Genomic DNA, 20,603 nt, shown 5'->3' on the forward strand with positions numbered 1-20,603 from the left:
TGTGTGTGTGTGTGTTGTGTGTGTGTGTGTGTGTGTGTGTGTGTGTGTGTGTGTGTGTGTGTGTGTTTGCAGGTCAGAGACGGTGGTGGAGAGGATGCTCTGTAATTGGATGTCCATCTGTATCTATCAGTTCCTCAGGGTAACGGATATATTTTTTATTTCTCAGTGTGTTTTGACTCCTCTTCGATCTGTTTCTCTCTGGTCCTCCTCCAGTTATAATTGCCTCTTTAAAATGTTCCCTTTTCTCCCTTTTTTGTTGAAAATCTTTTTTTTGTTGCCCCTTGTGTGTTTTCGTTTCTGTTGTGTTTTTTTCGGAGAGATCTTCCTGACAGCCGCTGTTTTTATAATTTAACATCCTCATACCAAACGGTGTGTAAGGAATTTCACATTTTGTTATGTTGTGTTAGAAATCTGCCGCTGAATGTCAATGAGTTTATTCCCTCAACCCCAAATAAGTCCTGCCAGTATCTGAAAACATGCATTCCACTTATATATATTTTAAAGGACATATTGTTGGAGCGTCTTATTTCTATTAGTTTTACTTTTGATATTTATTTATATTTTAGTAGTTATATTCTATATTTGATTGAATATTTGTAATATTAATGCATTATATTTGTTTCATGTTTCTTTTTGTATTTCTTTTCATTTAGTTTTTATGTTTTATCCAACTTTTACATATTCTAGTATTTTATATGTTATTTATTCTTTTAGTATTATTATTATATTATATATTTATCTTTGTTTAAAAACCCATGCCTATGTATTCAGGACACAGCAGGGGAGCCTCTCTATAAGCTGTTCAAGGCGTTGAAGCATCAGGTGGAGAAGGGGCCGGTCGACGCCAAGATGAAGAAAGCCAAATACACTCTGAACGACACGGGGCTGCTGGGAGACGATGTGGAGTACTCAGTACTGGTGAGTACACGTATTATACACACCCAGTACACACACTTTTTTTAATTTGCACCCCAGTTTCATTTTGCTTATAGAAGCAACCATGCTTTTCTTGAGGGGTTCACAGGTGTGTGTGTGTGTGTGTGTGTGTTTGTTTTAGACTCTGCAGGTGTTGGTGCACGGGGAGGGGCCCGATGTGACTCCAGTGAAGGTGTTGAACTGCGACTCCATCACACAGGTGAGGTTTTTACTCAGGCATTTAATGTAAGGCCATCAAACCTGAATGCAACCTTCGAAAAATCGACATTTCTGCCCTGGGGGGTCCCGCAGGTGAAGGAGAAGATCATCGACCAGGTGTACAGGAACCTGCCGTACTCTCAGAGACCAGAGGTGGAGAGTGTTGCTCTGGGTAAGACACACACACACACACACACACACACACACACACACACACACACACACACACACACACACAATATTATATTTATAGAAATAAAGTGTTAGAGATTAGGAGTGTGTCGCCTCCTGCAGGTTGATGGTGGAACTGCAGGGTTACAGATACGGTGGGAAAAATAAGATAAAAAAGATAATATGATATTAATTTATATTTCTAAACTACATTTAATTTAAGGAGTACATTTAGTAAGTTTTAGTTTAGTTTTTTTTATCTATTTAATGCATTTTTCTCTTTTTTTTTGTTTTATTTTGTTTGATTTTTCTGGATATTTAATGTCTTTTTTTTTCAGTCATCAACCTGTATGAAATGTGTTAAACAATTCAATTGTAATTACTTCACTTATATTAAACAGTTGTTATTTATTAATATCTTTGTATTTCTTTAAAGTACCTTTTTATTTTTGTGTTTTTTTCCAATGCGATCCTCCTCTTGACAAATAACTAAAAATACCCGTTAATATTTTTGTTTATTTACCAATTTTATCCCTAGATTTTTCCAAAATTTGCCAAAAAATAGATCTATTATTTGAACCACATCCCCCTGTAGTGTCTCCTCATAATCAAGAGGGACCAGTGGACAGCAGAGAGATATTATACAACAACAACCTGTTCTGAAAAACACTCATGAGATGCATTTCCTGACGTTTCCTCAGAGTGGCGTCCGGGCTCCACGGGTCAGATCCTGTCCGACCTCGACCTGACCTCTCAGAAGGAGGGCCGCTGGAAGAGACTCAACACACTCGCTCATTACAACGTGAGTCGCTCTGTGGTGCAAAAGGACAATGTGATGCTAGAGGATGCTGAAAAGATTGTCGTCTTTGGACAGATGGAAAGAAAACCATAAGTCGTTGAGTTCATTCATCTTTTTTGTGAATGACTTCTTCCAGGTCCGAGATAACGCCACGCTGGTTCTGTCCAGAGTTCTACACACACAGTCCTTCCACCAGCACCAAGACAACTACGAAGAGAGTACGTACACACACACACACGCACACACAGAGGAAGACTTTGGGGCAGGGGTATCGTAAACTCTCCCTCCCTTTTCAGAGAACGCACTGCTGGAGGATGACCACACCTACCACCTGGTGCGTCCGGCCGATGAGATGGACGAGGGGAAGTCGAAGAGAGGAAGCATGAAGGACAAGGCCATGACGAAGGCCATCACCGAGATCTACCTCACCAGACTGCTGTCCGTCAAGGTGAGGCTGCCCGGAGACACGAGTGCTTCAGACGTGTACACCTTTAATCCATCAGAGGGCACTTATATAAACGTGTGTGTGTGTGTGTGTGTGTGTTGCAGGGCACTCTGCAGCAGTTTGTGGACAACTTCTTCCGCAGCGTGTTGTGTTCGAGTACCGTGGTTCCTCCGGCCGTCAAATACTTCTTCGACTTCCTGGACGAGCAGGCGCTGCGACACGACAACGTAGACGAGGAGACGCTGCACATCTGGAAGACCAACAGGTACACGAGTACCACACGTGTTATTCCTGGTGCTCCTCTGGATACGGATGGTGGATGCTTGAGAGGCTTCATGGTAAACGGAAGCATAAGGGTGTGTGATCTGCCGGTATTCTGACCCGGGTCTTTCCCTCCCCAGTTTGCCTCTGCGGTTCTGGGTGAACATCCTGAGGAACCCTCACTTCATCGTGGACGTCCACGTGACGGAGGTGGTGGACGCTTCGCTGCACGTCATCGCTCAGACCTTCATGGACGCCTGCACCAAGACGGAGCACAAACTCAGCAGAGTCAGTGCTTTAGAAGCCTCTCCCACATAAAGAAACCCTTTATTTTGGCACGAAGAGCGGCTTATGTAATACTCCTTTATGTATTTCATATCATTTTGAGACACGATATTGATGATATCTGTCTGTTCCTGCAGGAGTCTCCCAGCAACAAGCTGCTCTATGCAAAAGAGATTTCCACGTACAAGAAGATGGTGGACGAGTGAGTGTGCTGCATTCATACATAAACAGCAAATCCTCTCATTTAAAACAGTATTAATCAGCAACAAAGCCTTTTATTATTTTATATTATACAGTTTATTCACGTGTGTGTGTGTGTGTGTGTGTGTGTGTGTGTGTGTGTGTGTGTGTGTGTGTGTGTGTGTGTGTGTGTGTGTGTGTGTGTGTGTGTGTGTGTGTGTGTGTGTGTGTGTGTGTGTGTGTGTGTGTGTGTGTGTGTGTGTGTTTGTGATTGTGTGTTTTCTTCAGTTACTACAAGGGCATCAGGCAGATGGTCCCCGTCAGTGATCAGGACATGAACACACACCTTGCTGAGGTGTCCAGGGTATGTAAAACAACTAATCTGAATAAACCTCACGGCTAAAAGGTGTATTTATGAGGTGTTTACACGTTTTAACCTTTGCTTTGCAGCAACACACACACAAGCTGAACACCGAGTTGGCCTTACATCAGCTGTACCAGTACGCCAGCAAGTACTACGATGTGGTGAGAAATGTCACTCTGTCCAAAAAATATGGTTGTTTTCAATTTCTGAGAAAAAAAAGTCAATATTCTGTAAAAAGTTTTTTAAAAAGTTAAAATTCTGGAAGGAAAATCTATTTCTGAAAAAGACAATCTGAGTTTTGAGTCTTTTCTTTCCAGAATTCGCACTCTGATCCCACATTTGTTTTTGCATGTGGCCCTAACTCTTTTGCGTACAGATGCTCAAGGGTGAAAATATAACCCTGTCTCTAACAGTGTGTGTGTGTGTGTGTGTGTGTGTGTGTGTGTGTGTGTGTGTGTGTGTGTGTGTGTGTGTGTGTGTGTGTGTGTGTGTGTGTGTGTGTGTGTGTGTGTGTGTGTGTGTGTGTGTGTGTGTGTGTGTGTGTGTGTGTGTGTGTGTGTGTGTGTGTGTCTGCAGGGAAACTGAGAGGTGGTAATAACATATGAATCCAGTGTAGAATATTGTCTTTCAGAAGCTTCAGTATTTTCCTGTTTGTTTTTTTGCGTCAGGAGTCAAAAAGCAGTGAAACTTTACTTAAATCTTATTTTGTTGTCTTTTCCAGATCATCCAGTCGCTGGACGAGGACCCGGCTGCCCAGAATAAGCAGCTGACGCTCCGCCTCCAACAGATCGCCGCTGCCCTGGAGAACAAAGTCACCGACCTTTGACTACGCCCTCAGTGAGGGGCTGGGGGGCTGGAGCTTACGGATACTAAAACACAGGATGTTGTTTCCCATGTATGGACCTAAAGGAGGACGAGCTCACAGACTCTAAGGAATGTTTGACCATATAAGGACTGAAGTGGGAGGGGCTAGTGCAGCCACAGGAAGCTGTTGACCACATAAGGACTGAAGGAGGGAGAGGTTACGAAGAGTTTTGGACAAGTTAAGAGTGGTGGGAACAAAAGCGACGTACTTTCACCGCCAGAAAGAAAGCACCAAGAAGGCGATTTAAAAATGGGTGTGTGTGATATCAAAGGGTTACTTTTTTAATTTGGGGTGTGTGATCCTCGGTCCTTATTGCTTCTCTGCACCGCACATTGTATTTTATCATTCGAGGAGTAAAGACGAAAGGAGTGCCACTTTTTTGGACGAAGAATTTACATGAAGACATTACCAAATATTCCTTTTTGTGACGCAGCCCTTTTTCTGGAAGAACCTCCACTTTTTTGTTGCCGTTTGACAGCGTCTCGACTCTGGATGTGAGGTGGATTTACCTCTGGATCTAAGGGTCCGTTTATTTGTTCCCACACTGAGAAGTCTGATCTTCTGTCAGTGAAAGAGAATCGTTTCATCCTAACTCATCAATTATTTAATCGACCAATGAAAACCCACTAACGGTACACACCACTGGCCAATCAGGGCTCTTGGTTGAGGAGAGTGAATTCAGGGTACGATGTCCAAAAAACCACAACGGTTTAACTTTTTGTTATCACAGCCAAATGTTGTTTTTCAGATCAGATGTTGTGTTTCTACGCCGATGACACCACGCAGATTATTGAAATCACCGCTAAGTAATTTTTAGTTGAGTATTATTGTCTGTATGCAGAGGCTTTGCTTTTCCATATATGAGAATACTCTTTTCAGTGGACTGAGACGATGCCACTTCATTGCTTTATTTTGTGAAGTGTTTATCAGGGTGGTCCATATCCTGTGTGTGTGTGTGTGTGTGTGTTTCTTGCTTGTTTTTACTTCCCGTTCAAAATCATGTCGGCCTAATAATGTTTAAAAATCGCTTTTATCATTTAATGTGATTTGTTTTATAATCCTTTTAGTTTCACTTCTGACTGCCCTTCATATATAATGCTGCTTTTCATTTCTGCGCACATGAGAGGAAATTACGAAAGTGTCTTCTGAAGACAGGGTATCCATGCATCCTTCAAAAAGGCGTCAAATAAATCTAAATGTGAGGTGTCAAATGTATTAAATCCAGTTATTTTATGGCCTATTCGACTACCATGCTTTGCAAGTGTTCTTCAAACTGCAATATGACCTAAAGAAATGTTATCAGTATTTTACTTGACTTTACCAGGGTGTCGAGCTAAGGTACGTCCATTTAAAACTCACGTTCAAACACAAGTTGGAAGATTTAAAATGCCTTAAAAAGATGTAACGATAATATAAAGTGACAGTATATTTACATTATTTACTGTGTCCTAATTAAATAAAGGAATCTGTTAGAAAAACAAAAATGAAGCTTTTATTCCAAATATTGATTTATTTTTCTTAACTTTGACATCAAATACAAACACACTTATTAAGCCCCGCCCACTTTCAGGTGAACATCCTGCATCAGAGAGGATTGGGAAATAACAGTGTCTTCACGTCTTAAAGCTGCTGAGTCCTACATCGCACCTCAACAACAAATAGATCCAGAGCTCCGGTTCCTTTACTTCCTCTCCAGAAAAAAGGAGATTAAAGAAAGGATCAGAAATCTCAGTCTCAGTGTCAGCCTGCTGCCTGCCACTCGTCCCCCGGCAGACCCACCGGACATCCATCCCCTATTTATTCTCCGTAAGCTGTCTCTGCCGTCTGACCAGACATCTGACCCCACCTCCATATCTCTGGACTCATTACACCCTTTCTGACCAACAGAGATATTGTTTCCTGGCAGCACTTCAACATTTCACGGGGGAAATCTGCATTTTGGTTTGAGGGGGGGCGCCCACAGTGAGAGGGAGCAGAGACCCTGGTACTGGTTTAGACAAAACCCTGAATGGCATTAAACATAAAGGAAATACATGTTAGTTTGTGTAGGTGTTTCTTCGTTTGATTTGATTTAATTAAGGCAATTTAAATCTTCCACCAAAAACACAATGAAAGAACATTATTGCAAATTATTTTCTCACAATCTGCATAAAACGTGCCTCGTCCTAAAATGTGTCATCATGAGGTTTGTTAAATAACGAAAAGGCTGGTTTAATCTCCTAAACTGCACATTAATCCTCCTTACCTTAAAATCATAATATATGTGCATTATTCTTTGCCTTCTGAGCCCAGACGACCTGCTTTATGTAGCGAGTTAATGTAAAATACTTGCAGTTTGTAAGCTGGAGAAAAGACGTTCTGCTTTTTTTGGTGGATTTATTGAATATTTACAAACTGCATCTTTAAAATATGAAGCAATAGAACCTTTCGTTTAACTTCTCTTCACATATTTCCAGGGGTTTCTCTCTCCGAAATGTGTTTATGGAAGCCGCATTTGTGCCAAAAATCTTCTATCTGTGTAAAATATCCTGAAATAAGTTGAACAAACAGCTGTGTATTGAAAAGTCTGATGGTCCTTTCATATATAAGATAACCGCTGAAATGGGAAGGGTCTTCTTTTGGAGGTTGCTGTCATTTCTGGGAATATTTCACCAGCTTTTCATAGCTAAGTGCCACGTTTGCATCAAATCTCTTCTAATTCTTCAAATGTAGTTTATTAAAGAGGCCCTATTCCTCTGTAGTGTGTTCTAGAGGTTTCAGTGCATGTAAATGGTCTGCAAAGGCTAAAATCCCAAAGTTCCGGATCATAGTGACAGCACTTTGTAACGCTTCTATTGGCTAGTGCTCCAACACAGTGTAGGCTAAGGGGCGGGACATCCTTAAACTGTTGACCGATCACAACCGAGCCGGCCAGCTAACCAATCCGAGCAGACTGGGCTCTGGTTTCAGACAGAGGGTGAAAAGAGGAGCTGCAGCACAGGCAGTCTGAGAAACATAAAGAGCTTTCTGAACATTGAAGCATGGAGACATGTCCCAGGAGAGACACTAAATGGAAGTATGACCCTGATGAGTGGCAGAATATGATATCTCTACAGCTTCTTTCTGCCTTCTTTTTGCCACCAGTGAGTGCCTTAAAGAGTAACACTGAAAGAAGATTTGGAAGTAAAAGCCAAAAAAAAAAAAGGTCACGTACATGTTTGTCTTTCTTTCTCAATTCATGCAAAAGAAAGTAAAAAAATCAAGCCGTTCACTCGCTCCTAAAGCCCAGACTATACACACCAATCTTCTATTTTTGGGAGAAATTATGACATTTTACAGCAGAATGTCAACTTTTTGAATCCTTTAATTTAAAAACCACTTGAAATATTGGCATCTGCACAGTGCTTTGTGAACCATGGACGGCTTAGTGTAAAACCTTTGAACCATACTTCTATATTCCCCGTGCTCCAGACATTTTTGAGTATGGTTTGGATGTTTAATTGAGGGGTTTTTCGGGTCACAGGGGTACAGGAAAATGTCGATGTGTGATGACTTTTGGGGACTCGGATCAAATAGAGTTATATGTCAACTATTTGGAGGATCTGTGTGTGTGAACGTTTGATAAATGTGGTTTTAAGAGGCACAAAGTTTGAGTTCTGAGAGGTTTTGAATGTTAACCGGCCCACTGGTACTGATGTTTATACCATTGTTAAAGAGTTTGTACGTCGACTCTCCTAATGTTCATTCTTGTTACGTCGTAGTAGGAAGTGAATGGTTTTCGGATGGACTGGACCAAGTTTAGTTTTAGGCAGAAACAGGTCTTTACTTTAGGTCTGGAGCCCAAATCTATGACTCTTCTGAGGGAGGGGAGACGTGGGAGAAAAATCCAGATCCAGAATATCCAATAAAAGATGTTTATACAAATGGAAAATCTTCCTCTATTCTTTTATTGTTTTGGTGTCTTTCTTTGTTTTTCTCCTGACACAATGTGGACCACTTTTACAAGACAGCATACACAAGAAATCATTGAAATTGAGTGCTTGAATTTTTTAGACAACAGCTGCAACAAGTTCATGGTTTTTTTGTAATATTTAAAATAACTTAATAGAAATAAAGTAAATAAAAAATAATATTATATAAACATAAGAAATTCAATTTAATAATGGAAAAATGTGTAATAAAAACAAGAGAATACAAAATAAAATAATATTATATAAACATACTAAACATTTAAAAAAGGGAAAATTTGCAACAAAAATAAAGTAAATAAAACATGTAATATCATAAAATATAGTGGAATTAAAGTTAAAAATCTTATATTAAAGATATGATAAAATACTGCTTTAAATAAATAGATTAAAATAATTATACAAACTTCTCTTATAAAATAAAACCTGAAATAATATTTATTCTTAATAATATTTATTTTTTAAAAAACAGGACAACACTGCCTCTCTGTGTTCATAAATTGCACTTTTGATCAATAAATTAGCTGACAATATACAGTTTTAGAGAAGCCGATTCAAGGATTTACGAGATTAAAGAATGTTTTATTTTGAAAGGGTTCTCTTCAACCAAACCGGAAGTCAGTTATTATCGTCAACCCAGGTTTAAACATAAAGTAGTAACGCCATGTTTGTTATTATTAACCAATCACACATGTCCACATTTTCATCAAACTGAATATATGTTAGTGTTTGACTCGAAATAATATATTCACACATTTCTCTCCAGAAGAGGGCGGAATATACACTCAAAACAAAGGAGTACTCAGGTCTTGTACTTGAGTTAAAGTAGAAGTACTCAGGTCTTGTACTTGAGTAAAGTAGAAGTACTCAGATCTTGTACTTGAGTAAAGTAGAAGTACTCAGGTCTTGTACTTGAGTAAAGTAGAAGTACTCAGATCTTGTACTTGAGTAAAGTAGAAGTACTCAGATCTTGTACTTGAGTAAAGTAGAAGTACTCAGGTCTTGTACTTGAGTAAAGTAGAAGTACTCAGGTCTTGTACTTGAGTAAAGTAGAAGTACTCAGATCTTGTACTTGAGTAAAGTAGAAGTACTCAGGTCTGTCTTGTACTTGAGTAAAGTAGAAGTACCAGAGTGTAGGAATACTCTGTCTCAGTGAAAGTATTCTAAATGTTCCTCCAGTGAAAGTAGAAAGTACTCTCATCTAAATGTACTTAAAGTAGCGACAGTAAAAGTAGTCATTGTCTGATTGGTCCATTTCAGAATAATATCTCTGATATGTTTTATAATGATTGATCATTAAAGTGTTCTCAGAGCTGGTAAAGGTGCAGCTAGTTTGAATGGCTTTGTATACTGCAGGGTAGCTGCTGGATTTACTGCAGGTGAACTACAGTCTGATTTAAGGGAGATTATATTCACCATCATTAATCCTAATCTGTAAAGTTTTTCTTTAATGTTCAAAAAGCTCTTTATGTTTCTCATACTGCCTGTGCTGCAGCAGCTCTTTTCACCCTCTGTCTGAAACCAGAGCCCAGCTCTGTTGGATTGGTCAATCCGCGTGTAGATGTCCCACCCCTTAGCCTATCACGTGCAATGTCTCGGAGCCCTAGCCAATAGGAGCGTGTGGGAGAGAAACTTCCACTTTCTGGCCTTGATTTAATATTATTTCAGTCACAAAACTCAGGCGATGAAACAATGACCAGTCTTGTATGTTTATGGTTTTTCCTGTTTTACTTTTATGTATTTCATTTTTTTAAATGAACTTATTTATTCATTGGATCTTTTAAACTAAATAAATATGTATTTATTACAATATTTTTCCTTAAATACATTTGGCTGATCCTTTTTAAATCTATAAACACAAGTTAAAGAATCCAAAGTAACAAAGCAAATATAGAAAGTCAACAACAACAGGTTCGGGTAAACAGAAGTGAGCTTTTATTCAGTTCAACTGCAAAATATTAGAGATATCTCATATCTTCATTTTCTTATTTAAATGCTCATAGCTTTAAATCACTCGAGCCTCTTGAACAAACCCAGAATAAATAAAAAGATGGCAACACATTTCCTTGTAAGTTTCCTGGAAAGAATACAGACCTGGTCAGTGCACTGCAAGGCGAAATATTATATGGCAGATGTAATAAATTAAACACAATTGCAAGTGTTTCTTAAATACAAATTCACATTTTTACAAACATATTATACATTTCTTTCGAGGAAACTGTCAAGGAAATAATAAGGAGATTGCAGCCCTTAAGAAAAGTCCATTTTTCTGAATAATTTGTCAAACATTTTAAAAATACTCTGATAATAACTCTGGAACGTGTTACGTTTTAAAGAAACAATGGGGTTTCATTGGTATAAATAATATTTGTGTATAATAAATGCAAATTAATTTGAGTTTTTACAGTAAATGAATCAGTTTTCCTTTTTAATTCGTTTCAAATACTTTTTTTTTCTCCAGTAAATCCTTAAAGACCCATAAAATAAAACAGTTCCAGATTTGTTGAGGAACAATCTGCAACGTATATTTGCTCACTTTACTAAATAAAGTATGCATTTAGCTAAGCATCTGTTCACAGAAATCTATGTTATTATTCACTTTCTCATCTGGAGTGTTCCTCACATCTTTTATCTAACAGGAACAGTTCAGCAGAAGAGAGGAAGGAAAGAAAAACGGTTTCCAAATGAGAAATTATTCAATTGACGTTTAGGTATAAGCATCATGAGTTGTTTTTTTGTCAATTAACCATTAAAAAAAGACCAAACCTCAGTTTATTGATGCGTGTGTTTATATCCCAAAAACCTTCACCGAAACCCCCAAAATATACACCCTCACCACATATTCATTAATCCATTAAATATGAGTTGTTGCTGTTTTATAACTGATTCATTTGAACTAACTGAATACTTCACCTTGTTCTCTAGAATTATAGGAACTTTCTCGATGATAATTAAATCAAAGTATTAAGAAAAACACACTTCTGTCGTCAGTGGGAAACAATGAGTCTCGCACAGAAAAAGGAAGTCCAAAAAAACCACAATTTAAGAAAATGTTTAGATGTTGGTCTTTTTATAAGCGGTTGTTGACAAAAAATAAAATCAAACCAGCTTCCTGAATAGATTGTCAGAAACCTAAAGCGATAGAGGGTGCGCACGGACCGAAGTAAAGACACTACAACAAGTAATTTGGTAATTATGGAGTGGTGCAGGAAAGAGTCAGTAAAAATCCCAGTGTGTTTCTGTGGAAGGGTCCAACACACACATCCCAGCACCTCTCTTCTGAATGTAATCCTCAGGAAATGTAGGTGAAGATGACGGACTGGATGGGCAGCCTGCAGACGGGACACAGCTTGTTCCTCTTCTTCAGCTTCCTGGCGCAGACGTAGCAGGACATCAGGTGTCCGGTGCGTCCGTGAACGATGCATCCGTTCTTCGGACGCGACTGACAGATGAGGCAGGGGTCCAGACACGACTCGGGAAGACGCCACTCTGCGGAGACACTGCGCTCCAGATCGGGGACTCCGGATGGGAGGAGCTCCTGGGAGTCGATGGAGGACGAGGGCTGCGAGTCAGGGGTCCAGAGCTTCTGCTGCGAGGAGGAGGAGGAAGAGGAGGAGGAGGAAGGCAGGGAGGAAGGAAGGAGCTCCTCGGAGTTCAGGGCTGAAGAGGAGAAGTCGGAGAGGCACTGAGACAGGGGAGGAGTCCTTGATCTTTTCCCATCGGGGACGTCCACGCCTTCATTCTCCTCGCCCTCTGAACCTGCAGGAGACGGAGAGAACATCAGTAAATAAGCAGAAGTAAGAGAAAGTCTTATAAAGAATCTAAGACTTTCTAAAGCCTTAATTAATGACTTTGTTTTAGTGTAATTGAGAAAAATATCATATCAATTATTGCATCATATTTTCAGTTTCCCCTACCTGGAGTCTCTTTGGCTGCCGATTGGTCGGTTGGCTTTAAGGGCAGTTCTTTGGGACTGGAGGAGGCGGCTTTAGGGAGGAGTGACGCGTCAGACAGCCAATCCTGACGCAGCGCCCAGCAGCGCAGACAGTTTCTGGGCAGAGGTGGGTTCAACTCGTCACACTTCACACAGCGCCAGTAATCCTGAGAGGGAAACACACACACACTGTTAGACCTGCAGGGTGAAAGAAGTGTGTGTTTTATTATGTGTGTGTGTGTGTGTGTGTGTGTGTGTGTGTGTGTGTGTGTGTGTGTGTGTGTGTGTGTGTGTGTGTGTGTGTGGACTCACAGCTTCAGTGATCTCTGTGTCTTCATCAAAGGAGTCGCTATCCTCCGCTTCAAATATGGTGACCTCATAAACCTGGACACACACACACAACAAAATGTAAACAACCAATATTTACTTTCATAAAACTACGCACAAGCCCAGTCCACGCTCTGTTGTGATTGGTCAACCAGCATATAGATGTCCCGCCCCCTTAGCCTATCATGTACAATGTGTTGGAGCGCTAGCAAATACAAGTGCGAGGGTTCCATAGTGACATCACTATGTAACCCTCGCACTTCTATTTGCGTTCACACAATGACACCCCCCGCCCCCCCAGAAAGCAGAATAAGGCGTCTTTATAAACTAAAAGGTAAACGGAAGTATTGTTACCTGGTCGTCTGCGGACACCAGAGAGGCGTTGTCTTCGTTGTAGTCGTCCGAGTCGACGGACTCGACCTCGAACTCCACGCTGAAGTTGTCGCTCTCCGAGTCTGAGGCTGCCACCGTGATCTCTGACCTGCCGGACTAAACACACACACACACTGCGTCACACCCCAGTACTAGATGTCTGTCGTTGTACACGTCTATAACTCAGATGTGTGTGAATACTCACGGTGCTGTTTGAGTCGGACGATTGGCTGCTGTGCATGTCCTTCAGTCCTCCAATCACACACCACGACAGACTGTCATCAAATGTCAGGGAGTAGCTGTCGGATCGCCTCCTCTTCCTCCCTTCTTCCTCTTCTTCCTCCTCCTCCTCCCCTGACTCCTCCTCCTCCTCAGCCTTATCACCCTCTGCGCTGTGTGAGGGTCCTGGAGAGATGAAGAGAGCGGAGTTTAATATCTCAGACTTACGAGGAGCGGTGAGAAGCGCTCTATAAATACAATCGATCGTGATTAAACTCACCAGCGTCGCTGCTCCTGCCGCTGCTCCTCCTCCTCCTCCTCCTTCTTCGTCTTCCTCGTCTCTCGGGTGATGAAGAGCAGTTTTCTGAATCTGCCTCCTGAAAGCACAAACACACATTTAGAATAACATTTACTAGAGCTGTTAAAATAGGGTCTTAAATCTGTCAGTTAGGATTCTTCCTGTCATAATCCCTGTTGTAAATGATGTGCTTTAACATTCCTAATAATCTCCAAAATTAAGCATTAAAAGCAATTCATCACGTTTCTGGTAAAAGACGAAAACACCTCTTAAATAAATGCATGCAGTTGTTGATTTAAGAGCATTACTGCATGCTTCTTCTTGCTAATTTAATTCAGTTTGTGTGGGTATGTTGATATTTAATGCTGAAATCGACACTGAAATAACACATTCTGCACATTCTGCTGTACTAGCTGTTGTTGTATATTCATATATATTCATACAAGTCGTATTTGTGGTCCTTTTCTTGCTATTCAATTCATCTTTCTATGTCTATGCATGCAGAAAACTGTTTTTAAAGGTAAGATTTGCTCAAAACAGAAACAAACCCTACAGTTCTATTATTTTTGTATGAGGCGACTCACCTCTGTCCCTTTGTCTGTCTGAGTCTCACTGGGGGGTTCACTGGGGCTTGGTGGAGACTCTGAGGCAGAAAGAGAAAGACAGGTTAGTCTTTTATGAATGTGTTTATATATAAAAGGAGGAGGAGAAAGAGGAAGCTAAGAAGACAGAAAAAGAAGAGGAAGGAGAGGAGGAAATGAGGAAATCCTTTTAGACTTCAAACAAAGATCCTTCTCCTAAACCAAGCTTTTTTTCCAGTTCCCCTTTACTCCAAAAAGTACATTTCCTGTCTAAATGCAGGTCGTCTTACCTTGAGTTTTAATCGCCACAAGGTTCTTGGTGATCATAGCGAACAGAACTCTGAAACAAGCATTACATACACTGATTATTCATCATGTTTTGATGTAATACACGAGGGGCTTTTCTAGAAAGATAAAGCATGAGGCTAACTGGCAAGCGTAAGCCCCGCCCACTTTCAGGTGTAACTCCAGCATCAGAGCGAAGCGGAATACTGTCTTCACGTCTTAAAGCTGCTGAGTCATATATTGCACCTCAAACACACATAAATCCAGAGTTTCTTTACACTTCCTCTCCAGGAAAAAGGAGAGTAAAAGAAAGGATGTCATTCAGAATCTTTTGCATTTTCTCCTTTAAACTTACTCTTCTTGCTATTCTATTTTGCATTGGTGTCAATTTTAGTACTCATCATTTATACTCATAGCACTGTCTTTTTTTCCCTATGTTTTTATCATTTTGGTGCAAAATCTAGCATTTGAAATGTCCTTTCAGATAAACCCTCTGTATATGAAGCTCAAACACCTGCATTTTCAAATTAAACGCTTTACATAACTCACATGAAATTCCCCTTACTGGGAAACAGTTTTTACTGAGCAGAACAAACACACAGTCAGAAATCTTCCTCTTCCTCTCTCTCTCTCTCACCGTGGCTCTTTAACAGAGAAGCTGTCGACCCCCAGGACCCGCCCCAGTGCATCCTGGGAGCAGTGGACGATGTGTTGCTGCTTCTGGTCGTACAGCTGCTTCTGGATGATGTACTGACCCAGGTAAAACATCACCTACACGACACAAAAACATCACAAATTAAACCTGGAAAGCATTTAAATGCACAGAAAACATCAAGTACACACAAAGGAATCCATGTTTACCTCCTTCATGGTGAAAGTGTCTTTAGTGGCTCCGGCGTGTTGCAGCAATGACTGGAACTCTAGCTTTGGTTTCACCTTAAAACACATTGGGATTTTAGTCTTTGCAGACCATTAACATGCACTAAAACCTAGGAAAACCCCACAAAAAAGCAGAATAGGGCCCCTTTAACTCGCTTCTCTCACCAGTTTGTTGTCGTCTGCAGTGTCGACGTTGAGCTGGCTGTCCGCTGACATTGTGAGGTTGATTGGTTTCTGCACACAAACAGGAATCACAGTGCCTTCAAATGAGCTGAATGCTAAGTACTACAATGTTAGGTTTAAAGGCCAAGGTGCAGTAATTATACACAACACCACAAAGAAAACACTATAACATCTGCAGGAATACAAAAGGAAGCATGATTTAAAACAAGAATTGTAGTTTCAGAGATCCAATTCAATATCTGGATCCAGCAATGTGGTTTTTTCTACATTACATTTCCTTTGGCTGATGCTTTTATACAAAGAGATTTCAAAAAACCATTCAATCTGAACTCTGAACCACAAGGAAAGTGCAGATTTATTTACTTCAAGCCAGTCCTACCATTGTAAGAGCTACTGAATAAGTAACAAGGCCTAAATTAACGACCAAAGTCCAATGAAAACAGATGGGTTTCAGTTTGCCGCGGTTAGATATGCAGAGTTTAAACGGACGATCATCTGAGCCTCTGTAGCTCTCAGTGGTGACAGTGTTTGGTCTGGGTCTGCTGACTGAGTCCACACAGTAGTCTGACTCATCGATTAGTTTACACAATCCACCGAACCAGTACACAACTCCTACAGTAGATTATTATTTAAGCGTCTCCTGACAGCCGACAGCCAGCAGGAGAACTTATGTAAGACCTGACCGGTTATGAAATGCTATCAAACGTCTGATAGATGTCGTTGCATAATAGACATAGTTTGCATTCTTGTGACTTTTTCCTCTACGGTTTAACCCATTCTCTATATATTTACACATCCAGAAACCTAATTACTCATCAAATGTCATATTTCTGGAAACAAAATGAATTAAAGGCTAGTTTTCTGTCTCCTTTTGGGTCTCCACTAACAAGTAATGATGCTAATTCATGCTACTCTATATTCCCCAGGTAGTTGAAACCTCAGTGGATGTTTACAGCGTGTTAAATTACGCGTTGCTGTTTTGTTTATTGCAGAAAACAGCTGCAGGAAATAACACAGCTGAAAGACGCTCAAACGCTTCAGAGAGCTGAGGGAAGTAAAGTGGTTGGTGATGATTTCCGGTAAGACTGTCACCTTCTACATAATAGTCATTTCTTTGCTTAGTTGGCATAGAAATAGTGATGAGGGGAATTTTGAAGCAAGTCTGTGTGACTCAGAGGATGTGGACAGCTGAGGAATGTCCCTATAGTGGCTGGTTATTGCTTCAAATGAATATAAATCATGTGTGAATAACGCTTGGTTTTGGATAGAGTTGCAAATATTAAGTTGATTAATCGATTAAAAGGTCAACATACAAATGAATAAGCAACTATTTGGGGAATAAATGAGCTTTTAAAGTCATTTTCATGAAGGAAAATGACTTCTCATGTAAAAATGGCAGAAAAAGTTATTTTAAGCTTCTCAAATATAGACATTTTATCTATTTTATCTGATATTTAAGTGAATGTATTTGGGGTTTTGACTGGCAAAGACACCTTGGATCTTGAGAAACTGAGATGGATAATTAAATTAATACACTTTATCCATATAAGCAGCTTTCAAACTGAGTTAGAAATGCTGACATATAAACAGAATGAAATTAACTCAAGAACAGCCACTCAAAACTCAAAACTACAACTTAAACCACACGTTTTATAAGCCATACATTTGTCTTTAAAGTGAACAGTGTCAGTGAAACAAATGAAAGGTCTTACCAGTATTTACAGAGAAGAGAATCAGCAGGCAGTTCTGTGCAAAGTAAGCAGATAAAGTGCAGTCAGAGCAGACAGCAGCCTCTTATAGAGCTCAGACATGTCAGGACTAGACCAGCTGAAATGGCCCAGCCTAGCCTTGCTGGGGCCTATCAGGGCCAGTCAGGTATGAGTCAGCAATGTGTGTGTTGTATGTTCAATCTGACCGTAACAGCTGATTCAATCAGACACACACACACTCTGCGCAGACATGCCGCTACTAGTCCAGGATGAGTCATTACTGTCAATATGAGCTAACCAGACTAACACATTATAACTAACCAGTGACACTAGCCTGGTTTCAGTGTGTTTCCACAGCAAGGCTTTAATGGGATGGAGAAGTGGAAAACAAAATCCCCTTTTGGACGAACATGAAGTTTAGTGTTACCAAAATACATTTTAAATATGGTTTTGATTTACTTTCTATACGTGCCTGCAGACTGTCAGGGAATAAATTATGGCTCAACTTAATATCATAGAAAATACACAATTTTGAGGTACTACTGTTTTTATATTTGATTCCACTTTGTTCTTCTATTTTACTACATGTTTGGGGGAAATACTGTATTTTGTACTCTGATACAATGAACTGTTAGCTCTAGCTACTTTGATTTTGATTAATGCATAATATAAACCATTGGTTACGTGAATTTAAATAATTTCTAAAAAGGAGAGGCTATCCAGCAGGACAAAGTGATTCAAATTGGCTCCCCCTTTACACCCATTATTCATTATGCAGAATGGCCCATTAAAGAAATTACAGAATTAATTGGAATGCTAAAGTCTTTGCAGTTTCACTTTAAAGTTTCGAAGTTATAACAAAGTACTTCTGAAGTGTACTTTTAATACTTTAACTTGAGCTGAATATCTGTATACCTGGGTATCTGTGTTCTACTAGATTACATTTCCACATGTAATGAAATGACCCTGCAGCAGACAGGAGATTAGAGGCAGAGCGATGCATCATGACCTGGTGACCCAACAGGGGTTCATCTGACCCGATAGCAGGGTCATGCTGAGGCTGGGCGATATGGACCAAAAGTCATATCTCGATATTTTCAAGCAGAATATCGATATAAGATATATATCGATATTGTTGACGCAATAACACGACAGTTTCCAACTCGTGCCGCTGTGTGCTTTCATTTCCAGCCTGCCTGCGACAGATTTTAAGCACTCTCTACAGATCACCTGTTGCCGTAACTCGTCCATAGACTGTATATATATATACAGTCTATGAACTCGTCAGACACCTTGTAACCAAACCATTTCCAAATGACTGATCCATTTGTCTTTCGCTTACATACCAGCTCTGCGAGAGAGAGAGCTGGATGCAGAGCGGGAGAGAGAGAAGCAGTGGCAGGTGCGGCTCCAACGGGCTATTATTTGAAACAAATGTGCTGTACTTTCAACGAAAACGAAACTATATCGATGTTGACGAAAGTGTCTCGTTCTATATCTCGTTTGAAAAAATATCGATATATCACCCAGCCCTAGGTCAGGTCACAGGTGTAGCAGAGGTACTGGTGTTAATGAAAACTGATGAAACCGAAACCTAGAGTCTGGATTTATAGTCCCTAAACATCTTTAAGGGATAACATGCCCAGACTCAATCCATGTAGGTCTGCCTTTTTTGAATATGTCTGGGCAGAGTGAGTGTTCAGAAAACATGACTGGTTCTCCTCCAGCTGAGAGCATGAGTCAGCTGCTGCAACACAAACAGAGAATATGCCCAGACATGTCCTGGCTCTCCGCTCTGTGTTCAACTCTGACTTTCTATAGGACTTTCACATGTGATGAACAGCGCTGGACTGCATGCACCACCTCAGGGTACAACAAGCACAAGTTACCCTAAAGAAAAATAGAAGAATATCCATAAAAAATAGTTAAAATAGACTTAAGAACAGGGAAACAGGAGTTTAAGAGGTTTGTTTTCCCTCAGTCTGCGGATGCTAATGCTGGTCTGCTGCTTCAACAAGGCAGCTATATCTCATTTTAGTGAATTAAATTACACGATAAAGCTATGTTTCACTATTATAACAACATTAATGGCTTATAATATGTTGAAATGATTAAAAAAAACAATGCAGGTTAGCAATGCAAAACATTGCATCTCGTTTCTTGGCGCCTTCACACTTTTAGTTTCACTTGTATATTTACTTTGAAATGCTATTTCTTGCACACTTAATGTAAATATGTCCTCATTTAAAAGCTGTTAGCTGTAATTTGGCCCTTTTTATAGTGTATATTTAATAGTAGATGTATATATTTTACGGTCAATATGTATATTTTACTTTCCAGTTCTGTTTTATCTTCAACTTTGATTTGTTTGTTTGTTTATTTATTTTCCACGCTTTCTTTTTCACATTACGCCTTATTTACCTGCTACAAACGTCCAAATTCTGGATAAATAAAGTAATATCTAGTCTTGTACATTAGCTCTCAGGCTAAAAACACAAAGTCCTGCCCTTTTAATTAGCTGTTTGTAAATAAAAACCACCAATTTGGTGAATTAATTCAGGGTAGAATCATCCCAAATTAAACATGAAAGTATCTGCCTAGCAACAGTTGATTTTTAAATGACGACCGTTGGAGAACTTTCAAAAAACTTAACAAGCTTAGCTAGCGTTACCTTACCTAAACTATTAAATACTCTAAACAACTTGACACAAATACCCCTAACGAACATTAAATACAAAGCCGGGACTCAAATCTGTAAACGCTGTGAATTTCAGTTTGAAAATGTTAATTAAATATTATTTTTATCGTTACATCGTCAGCACATCGTGGCCGAGTTGCTGCTCCCAAACCCGGGTGAATCCAGACAAGAAAACACGAGGCTCCGCGGCTTGATAGCATGCTGCTACCCACATGCTAATGTTTGCCATTGCAATACAACCATACAACGTATTTTCAACATTATATCATATATATTGTTCAGCTTTTGTTGTGTTGACCTACCTTGACAGTGATTCTTGGTTAAATAATATCCTTCAAGGGCGGCTTTCCCCAAGTTTGCTGTACAGCTTGGTGTTGAAATGCTCACTGTTTACTCTGCAGTTGTTCCTTCCCTTGTCCATGTGGCGCGCCTGCTGGCAGAACACTGACACTGCACCCCGCTCTGCGTAGTAATAGAGGTAGGGATACAACAACAACAACAACAACAACAACAACAACAACAACAACAACAATGACTTTTTTACTTTTAATTCTCTAATTATATCACTTTAAGAAGATATGGATGAATGTAAGCTCATTTCCACCAGTACGTTTAAACATAAACTGAAGACTTTCGAAAACGTTTTTCCAAATTACATTTTGCACAC

At 39.9% G+C, this 20,603-nt stretch overlaps 2 protein-coding genes across 4 annotated transcripts in view; one reads left to right on the top strand and one right to left on the bottom strand.

Annotated features, from left to right (window-relative positions):
* Positions 1 to 8,414, top strand: part of LOC134879049 (plexin-B2-like) — a 119,423-nt gene extending 111,009 nt beyond the window's left edge. For both annotated transcript variants that reach the window (XM_063905304.1, XM_063905305.1), the window contains exons 31-43: positions 73 to 139; positions 772 to 918; positions 1,058 to 1,135; positions 1,228 to 1,306; positions 2,007 to 2,107; positions 2,241 to 2,322; positions 2,401 to 2,552; positions 2,654 to 2,814; positions 2,951 to 3,098; positions 3,233 to 3,297; positions 3,564 to 3,639; positions 3,726 to 3,800; positions 4,361 to 8,414. In XM_063905304.1, coding sequence (XP_063761374.1) covers positions 73 to 139; positions 772 to 918; positions 1,058 to 1,135; positions 1,228 to 1,306; positions 2,007 to 2,107; positions 2,241 to 2,322; positions 2,401 to 2,552; positions 2,654 to 2,814; positions 2,951 to 3,098; positions 3,233 to 3,297; positions 3,564 to 3,639; positions 3,726 to 3,800; positions 4,361 to 4,465 — 1,336 coding nt within the window. In that variant the 3' untranslated portion in view covers positions 4,466 to 8,414. The remainder of the gene's footprint in view (positions 1 to 72; positions 140 to 771; positions 919 to 1,057; positions 1,136 to 1,227; positions 1,307 to 2,006; positions 2,108 to 2,240; positions 2,323 to 2,400; positions 2,553 to 2,653; positions 2,815 to 2,950; positions 3,099 to 3,232; positions 3,298 to 3,563; positions 3,640 to 3,725; positions 3,801 to 4,360) is intronic.
* Positions 8,415 to 10,363: 1,949 nt separating this feature from the next.
* mdm2 (MDM2 proto-oncogene) lies at positions 10,364 to 20,397 on the bottom strand. Of its 2 annotated transcripts, XM_063905524.1 has the most exons (13): positions 20,239 to 20,397; positions 17,242 to 17,275; positions 15,512 to 15,580; positions 15,329 to 15,403; positions 15,105 to 15,238; positions 14,473 to 14,522; positions 14,186 to 14,244; positions 13,584 to 13,680; positions 13,290 to 13,489; positions 13,067 to 13,201; positions 12,698 to 12,769; positions 12,369 to 12,552; positions 10,364 to 12,210 (listed from the first exon to the last, which is right to left on the bottom strand). In XM_063905524.1, the coding sequence occupies exons 3-13, from the start codon at positions 15,560 to 15,562 to the stop codon at positions 11,744 to 11,746; spliced, it is 1,524 nt and encodes a 507-aa protein (XP_063761594.1). In that variant the 5' UTR covers positions 15,563 to 15,580; positions 17,242 to 17,275; positions 20,239 to 20,397; the 3' UTR covers positions 10,364 to 11,743. The 2 variants fall into 2 exon arrangements, with proteins under 2 accessions (XP_063761594.1, XP_063761595.1); XM_063905525.1 differs by lacking the exon at positions 17,242 to 17,275 and having other exon boundaries at positions 20,239 to 20,370.
* Between the last annotated feature and the right edge of the window lie 206 nt (positions 20,398 to 20,603).

Source organism: Eleginops maclovinus, chromosome 17 (assembly GCF_036324505.1).
Source record: "Eleginops maclovinus isolate JMC-PN-2008 ecotype Puerto Natales chromosome 17, JC_Emac_rtc_rv5, whole genome shotgun sequence".
Classification (NCBI taxonomy): Eukaryota; Metazoa; Chordata; class Actinopteri; order Perciformes; family Eleginopidae; genus Eleginops; species Eleginops maclovinus.